At 38.0% G+C, this 8,734-nt stretch overlaps 1 protein-coding gene across 1 annotated transcript in view; it reads right to left on the minus strand.

The window, feature by feature from the left end:
* FAT1 (FAT atypical cadherin 1) overlaps positions 1 to 8,734 on the minus strand; it is a 145,127-nt gene that overhangs the window by 52,473 nt on the left and 83,920 nt on the right. Inside the window, exons 7-8 of the mRNA XM_006834456.1 lie at positions 757 to 1,032; positions 417 to 627 (exon numbers count right to left, since the gene is read on the minus strand). Coding sequence (XP_006834519.1) covers positions 417 to 627; positions 757 to 1,032 — 487 coding nt within the window. The remainder of the gene's footprint in view (positions 1 to 416; positions 628 to 756; positions 1,033 to 8,734) is intronic.

Below are 8,734 nucleotides of genomic sequence, written 5' to 3' on the forward strand. Positions count from 1 at the left end.
TTTTTCATAAAAATGCTTCATTCAATATTTTGTCATAGAATTTCTTGCCCTGCTCATGATAAGATACTTTTACTAAAAGTAAAACGTCACAAGACTAGATGAGTATTTTCCTAGTTAGCAGATATCACGATTATATGGTTAAAATAATTTTGGAAATACTACAGTTTCTTTACTGCAGAACATTTCAGAGCCTCAAATTATGCTAATGTTGTAAATCCCAAAAATTTTATCCAAACTTAATCACTCTCTGCTTTCGAATGTGTTACTAACATTAGGGAGAAAAACATTCATTTTCTCCTATCAAAATGAAGATAAAGATCAATTTTAGCAAGTTTTGAAGCAATGCATGGAAAGAAATATTTCAACAATTAAAATTCGGTGCAAAATTTAAAAACTATTGAGTGCTCCAAAAATACCTGATTCAATAGAGTATAGCACTTCAGCATTCTTCCCTTTGTCCTTGTCGAGAGCTGTAACCTGTAGCACAACAGAGCCAATCGCTGCTGATTCATAAACCCGTCCTTCATAGGATGAGCTTGTGAACCACGGGGCATGGTCGTTCGTATCACTGACATTAACCATAATCCTTGCAAAGTTGCGCTTTACAGGAACATCTTGATCCCGTACCTAAAAGAATTAGTGCATTATCAATCTTGTTGGAATTAAAAAAAAAAAAGATTAAAAATCAGTTTCAAGAGCAGGGAACATTTCAGGAACAAATGAAATGGCGGCAGAAGAATGAACATAATGACGCACCATCACCGTAAGAACATGCTGGTGACTGGCTTCATGATCTAGCTTTTCAGATGTATAAAGAGTCCCAGTTGCAGGATCAAGACGAAATTTCTTGAGACTTGAGGGATCGACACTACTTTGCAGAGTGTAGATTAGTTTGTTTTTCTCATCCTTATCCACAGCACTGATTTGCAAAATTTCCGTTTCTGGCACTGTATCTTCAGGAATAACAACTTCATATTTTGATGAAGAAAACTGAGGACGATGGTCATTTGTATCTATTACTTTGATGAATACCTGTAATGACAAAATGTGTCAAGTAATAATATTCCTACTTATGATGTCTTCATATTCAACAAATTGTTGTTATTGTGTGCCGTCAAGTTGGTTCCGACTCACAGCAATCCTGTACAGGTTTCTAAGAGTAGCTGATGGATTTGAACCACCAACCTCCCAGTTAGCAGTCCGGTACTTGTCCTATAGTGCCATTTCAAGTATGTGTACATTTTCAAAAACAGACTTTTTTAAAAAAACAAATTGAAATACAAATGAGAAGTAAAAGCAACAAAATTCTAGAACCAAAAATATATTTTAAATTTTTCTCATTGATATATTATCTAAATATGAGGAAGAAGATGAAGACCTATCTAACTTCTTGAAACTAATTTTGATGAGAAAAATGCAGCCCAATTAGTACTACACTAACAGATGGCCAAACTTCGTCTCTCATACTTCAGACATATTGTCAGGAGGGACCAGTCACTGGAGAAGCATGTCATGTTTGGTAAGGTGGAGGGTCAGAGAAAAAGAGGAAGACCCCCAATGAGATGGATTGGCCAAGCGGCAGCATCGATGGACTGAAGCGTGGCAATAGTAATGAGGTTGGACCAGGATCGGTCAGTGGAGCCCTGGTGTGGCTCTGTGGGTCAATGCACCAGACTGCAAAGCCATTTGAACTGCAAAGTCGGCGGTTCAAGCTCACCAGCTGCTCCTCATAAACCCTATATAGAGTCGCTATGGGTCAGAATCAACTTGATGGCACTTAACAACAACAACACTACCATTGCACTAAATATCTTGCTCTAATCTTTCGGACTCCACATTCCAAATGATGGTACTGTTTTTAATATATAAAATGAAAAATTAATACTGTATTTTCAAATCACTACTGTATTTTTATAATCACAAAACCTACATAGGTAAACTAAGTATATTTCCTAAAATCACTTTTAAGTAGATTGAATAATAAGCTCTTTTACATATTTAAGGCATCATAAAATAAAAACCTTAGAGAAAAACACAATTAAAATCTCTGTCCTAAAGTAAATTAAAAGTAACATTTAATCTCACATTACAAGGATTAACTTTCAAACTGAAAAGACGTATGTGGACAAGGCATACTAGAAATCATTACCAATTACAAACGATGGTTACGGTTCTGAGCAAGTCAAAGTGGCACAGGAGGCCCAAGTCCCAGGAGGCCACAGGGAGGGCTGGTAACCACACTGATGCATGAACATGAACCACAGGACTTTCCATGAAGACTCTATTACTGTTCTCATAGAAGGCTAAAGCATTAATGATGGGCTTGCAACATTACACTTCATGTGAATATTTTAACTATATTCATGAAACCACAAAAAGGTTTCGTGTGAAAGTTACGTAACCATTTAAAACTACAAGTGCCTCACTTTTAAAAGTCAATGGAATTCCAGAAAGGATGGCTAGAAGGGTAATTTCTATAAATTAAATCATTATATATTCATTCCCAGTATACATTTAAAAATTCTTTTTCCCATGGAGTGGGTATCGAGCATAGATAATTGAATCCTTTTCTAAGATTAATTAAAATCACAATTAAGTAGCAAGGGCTCGAAACAGTGACAACTTTTTAATAAAACCATTCAATTGAAACCTATCTGTTACTTACTTACACAATTAGAACTTGCCTATTACTGAGGTGTCATGAATTGCATTGTGTCCCTCAAAAATGTATCCTGGCCTTTCTAACTGAGGATGGCTTCCTTTTGATATATAAGTAATGAGGTCATATAAGTGTAGGGTAGATTGTAAACCTAAATCATTTCTGAGTTATAAAACTACCGAATAGACGCAGGCACCATGTGAGTACTGTCTATAAGCCAAGGAATACAAAGGAACCAAGGAATATCCAGTGTTGCTGACAAGGAAGAGATCCTGATATGGACTTTTAGCATCCAAAACAGTGAGAAATAAATTTCTATTCTTTAAAGCCACCCACCGTACTATTTCTGTTACAGCAGTACTAGGTAACAAAGATATAAAATAAGTTCCGCTCTCTTAAAGCTCTCAACTTCCCTGAGCGATGTCTCACATGTATAAAGCGTACTGGAGCTCTGGTAGAGTAGTGGTTACGAATCGGGCTGCGAACCTTAAGGCCAGCAGTTGGAAACTACCAGCTGCTCCGCGGGAGAAAGATGAGGCGTTCTGCTCCCATAAAGATTAACAGCCTTGTAAACCCTGTACAGGGTTGGAACCGACTCGACGGCACTTAACAACAATAACAACAATGTTTCACAAATTATAAATTATATATTTTTTAAGAATTTAGAGATGGACTGGGCATTTAGAAAACTTTTAAGTATTTAGGACTTCGAGTAGGTTTTCAGTTTGTAAATGAATGTGTATGCAGGGCTAAAGAGGGATTCAGAGACATGAGGCAAGAGGTGCAATCAAATGCCCTATGCTTTAGAGACTGGGAAGATGAACTTGGAAACAAGGGATGACAAAAACAGAGGAGAAAGAAAATGAAGTCAAACATGCAGAACTTGGAGTCCTGAGCTGAGAGTAGGGAACTTTGTATCATGTGCATGATGTTGTTGTTGTTGTTGTTGTCAGATGCCATGGAGTTGGAACCGACTCATAGAGACCCCATGCACAGCAGAGCGAAACAATGTCCGATCCTGGGTATGAACCTTTTAATCAGAGGACATTCACCCTTTCTGCCTCTTCCCAGTCAGGAAGAGCATTCTAGCAGGAGGCAGTGTAGAATGCATTGCAAGGGCAGAGAATGGTGACAGGAAAATGACTCAAGCATCAGTTGGAAAAAGAGTCCAAACTAGTACTGATATAAAACAGCTAATACTTCCTGAGCATTTACTAGGTTACAAGACTTCAAGAGCACCCAGTGTGTTATCTCATTAATTCCCATTAGAAACCTATGAGGATGCTATCATTATCCATGACTTCCTGATGAGAAAACAGAAGCACAAATGGCCATAGCCACTTGTAGGCAGATAGGAGTAGCCTACAAGCAGCCAGCAAAATGCCATGCCAATTCCTATGAGAAATTAAAAAAGAAAACCTAAGGTTGCTTCAAAGACAGAAAAGAATATAATCTAGAATTGGTAAATTATCAGAAAATGCCAGATAAAAGAAAGTGACTCAAATTAATACCTGTCTAAAAATACCTAATCAGAAAAGTGAGGGAAAAAAAGCTATTTTAACAGAGCATAAGGCCTCCCACCCACCTTCCTTTGTTGAGAGTGCACCATAATGCTCTCCAAAACCATCTAAATCTGGCATCTGCTGTTTTGGACCTAGATGCAGCAACAAAGTCTGTTCTGTTGGCTTGTGGGTTTTACCCAAAAACCCCAATCTGCTCTGCTGTTCCCATGCCTTGCTTTATCAGCCCTGTTCTGATCTCTGTGCTCTTAGCATTTGCTGCCCTGCTCTCACCTAGATTCTTATCTCCCTATTCTCAGCTCCAGTGTGGAAACCTAAACCTAATTACTGATTGTCCCCTTTGTTCTACACCTTAACAACTAGTCAACCCTATTCTCTGATATCCTGATTATCTTCTCCCTCCAGCAGTTTACTTGCATATTTTCAAAACCCTCTGAAAATAATTCACAAAGTTACAAAAGTTATAAATGAAGCACTAAAATTTAAGATATGTGTCCCAGAGAAAAGAGAAGTGAATACATTTCAAATATCAGGAAGGAAGGACTGCATTTCTAATTACTCACTTGTGTGCCGATACGTGATGAACACAGCAAGGCTAAGTCTCATTTTTAGTAATGAGACAGCTTGGCACAGAGAATCTTTTCTCACGCTTACTAATAAGTTCTTCTTGCTAAACTTCTGGTTAGGCAATCATTCAAACTGGTCCACAAGTGCTTATACTTCCCCTCAAGACTTTTAAAACCTTTCCCTCAGAATTAGCCCATTAAATTTATTACTGTTCTTGTTGCATTCTTATTTTCATACTCTAAAATCTAACTTCATGAACTGACTTTTAAGGAGACAGAAATCAATCGATTCTGCTTGTCTTGAGAATAAGAACAGTAGCCAACAAAATTGAAATTTTAATACTGTACTATAACTTTTACATAGCAATCTGAAAGTGACCCCAACGCATGGCATATCTATCAATTTTACATATACTAAAAATCACAAGCATTTGGAGAAATAGATAAAATATTGTCACAACCAGTTTTAAATTATCTACTCATTTATCATTTGAAAAGACATGATTAAGAGACTGTAATTTCTTATTTTTTTAAAGCAACTAAACACTTTAGCAAATGATCAGTCTCATTTAGGATTTATAACAGTAAAATGTAAAGTGGAAATTAAAATGTAGAAGCATTTTATTCAATACTAATTTCATCATTTTCACCTTTTAGGGCATGTATCTCTACACAGATGCCAACATTAATGTCAGAATAAAAGACTCCCTGGTCTCTGTGTGAACCAAACATTTGTAACTTTGTTATATTTTGTTGTTGTTAAGTGCTGTCGAGTCGGTTCTGACCCATAGCGACCCTGTACAGGGTTTCCGAGGCTGTAAATCTTTACGGGAGCAGAAAGCCTCCTCTTTCTGCCGTGGAGTGGCTGGTAGTTTCGAACTGCTGACCTTAAGGTTCGCAGCCCCATTCGTAACCACTACACTACCAAAGCTCCTTTTGTTATATTTAGAGCTACACAAACTTCCCAAAGCACTGCAGGTTACTTCTTAAAGAGCAATTTAAATAAGGTGTAGCTGTGAGAGTATTTGCAGGTGTTTACAACATATTCAAAACTTCTAATAACAAGTTCAAAAGGAGCCCTGGATGTGGCACTGTAGGATAAGCACTGGACTGTTAATCTCAACAGTTCAAACTTACCAGCCTCATAGAGGAGAAAGATGAGGCTTTCTGCTCTCATGAAAATTTATGGTCACAGGGTTGCTAGGAGTTGGAAGTGATTTCTCTAAAAATGAGAAGGGACTATGGACTAGACCCACTACCACCAAGTTAATTTTAATACCTAGTGACCCTACAAGGAGCTCTGGTAGCATAATACTTACGAATTGGGCTGTTAATCTCAAGGTCAGCAATTCGAAACTACGAGCTGTTCTGCAGGAGAAAGATGAGGCTTTCTGCTCCCGTAAAGATTTATAGCCTCAGAAACCCTGTACAGGGTCGCTATGAGTCGGAACCAACTCCACGGCACATAACAACAACAACAAAGATATACAGCCTCAGAAATCCTGTACAGGGTCGCTGTGAGTTGGAATCGACTCGATGGCACACAATAACAACAACAACAACAACAGTGAACCTACAGGACAGAGCATAAGGGACTGCTCCATGGAGTTCCGGAGACTGTAAATCTTCACAGGAGCAGCCAGCCTCAGCATTCTCCTGGCGAGAAGTTGCTGAGTTGGAACCATCAAAGTTGCTGTTATCAGGCCTACAATTTAACCCACTATGCACCACCAAGGCTCCTGCAAGAGGAATAGAAAAAGGTAAGCTGGGATTGCCTTAGCCTTCTATCAGCCTAACCTGAGCTCCCAGAGCTCCCATCCACTTCTCATTTCAACTTGAGCCAAACCATGAGGTGGCTGTTGTTAAACATTGTCTAGCCTGTTCAAACTCACAGTAACCTTGTATAGGGTTTCCAAGGAGCAGATGGTAGGTTTGAACTATTGACTTGTGGTTAGCAGTTCAGTGCTGATCCTACAGTAAGACACCAGAAGTCCTCTTCTCCACACACACACTTAACACTCCCATCTCATTCAATATGACCAGTAGTAGCAGATTCTATTGTTCCCCAAGAAAAACCTTTGAAAGCTACCCACTCCCCCCCATCTTCTCTAAAATTATCTCCAAAGAAAATATTAGTTTACTACTAGCAGTAAACCAAATGTGAAAATGCAAAATCTGGTCTCAGAGTATTATTTTTTATATTTGAATTGCCTTCATGCCATAGTAATTCTCCATTAGCAAGAAAATCAATGAAACTGAATGTTTCTGTGACTTTAATTTTGGATTGGACATGATAACCATTTAGGATTCCACTTTATAACAATATAGCAGCGTGGTAAGCATAATAGGGTAGAAAGAAATCTTCCCTAATATGAGGGGGAAAAAACTGTTCAGTCAGCACACACAGTGGATTATTTTATAATAGGGTCATTTTAATGTAAAGTCCTATCAAAATCAACAAAAGTCTTAAGTGAGAAATACAAGAAAACGTAGAGCTTTTTAGTTGTTTTATTTACAATCACTGTGTAAAAATCACACAAGGATAAAAACAAAGTAATAAAGTGCAAATAGGGTATTATTGTCAAAATAGAAATAAATGAAGGTAATTTTAGCTTGATGTAGTATATTACGCATAAATCTCTTATCTTCTACTATTCTGATGTAACTGGCAAGAGGGCAGAAGTTTTGCATATTTTATGTCCTGCTATTCAGTTTACTAGTGTGGTGCTATGGGTTAATGCATCAAACTGCAAAGTCCTTGGACTGCAAGGTCCACAGTTAAGGCTTACCAGCTGCTCCTTGGAAACCCTATACAGGGTGCCTATGGGTTGGAATCGACTCAATGGAAGTTAACAACAACAACACTCAGTTTCCAGAACAACATTTGGGACATAACCAGTGCTAAGGAAATACTTGTTAAATGAATGAATGACTCTATGCCTCCTTCTGAAACCTCACAATGATTATTCATTCAGGAACGTTCCTTTGGCAGAACTCAAACATCCCACACTAAAATCAAAAAGAAATAATGAGAACTGAAAGTAAATTTATAGGGTTTTATCATTTCAATTTGGCCATCTCTAAATGACCAGAAATAAAGGCATTAAAGAAATTATCAGAAACATTTCATATTAATTGGAAAGCACATCACTATTAAAGGATCTGGTTTGGTGCTGTAGGGTAAGCACTGGACTAAGAACTGGAAGGTAGGTGATTCAAAGTCACCCAGGTGCTCCTAGGAAACCCTATGCAAAGTTCCTATGAGTCAGACCAACATAATGACACTTAATAACAAGTTATGATAGTTGTGGAGGAAACATACAAAAAAGTAATTCAAAAGATGAAGCCCTTTATTGTTGTTATGTGCCACTGAGTCCATTCTGACCCACAGCGACCCTGTACAGGGTTTCCAAAGAGTGGCTGGTAAGTTTGAACCTCTGACTTTGTGGTTCAAATGACTTCGAAGTCCAGCATATTAACCCACAGCACTACACCAGGACTCTAATCAATTAATCAGCTTTAAATAAAATAACTTGGGCAATTCATACTTCAAGAGGATTTGTTGGTAAGTGCCACTGAGTCCAATCATACTTACAGGAACCCTGTATAGAGTTTGTGAGAGCATCTGGTGGGTTTAAACCACGGTTCTTGTGATTAGCAGTCCAGTGCTTATTTGTAGCTCATGGATGTTTTTTGTTGCTGTCACGTCTTCTTTTGAAAGTTTTAAAACTGTTTAATTGATACAAAGTCTTATTCAAGGTTTTTTTTCTTGAATATAAAAATCCTTGGTGCATATGTGTGTAAGCTATATAAGCATACTAACTTTGTTGTTGTTCTTAAGTGTTGTGAGGCTGATAGCAACCCTGCAAAGAGTGTCCAATGATACGCAAGTGCTTTTGAACCATCAACCTTGTGGCTAGCAAGTCCAGTGCTTAGCCAACAGTGCCACACCAGGATCCCAATATTAACTTTGTTGTTGTTGCTGTTGT

The sequence above is a fragment of the Chrysochloris asiatica genome, unplaced genomic scaffold (genome assembly GCF_000296735.1).
Source record: "Chrysochloris asiatica unplaced genomic scaffold, ChrAsi1.0 scaffold00011, whole genome shotgun sequence".
NCBI classification, from domain to species: Eukaryota; Metazoa; Chordata; class Mammalia; order Afrosoricida; family Chrysochloridae; genus Chrysochloris; species Chrysochloris asiatica.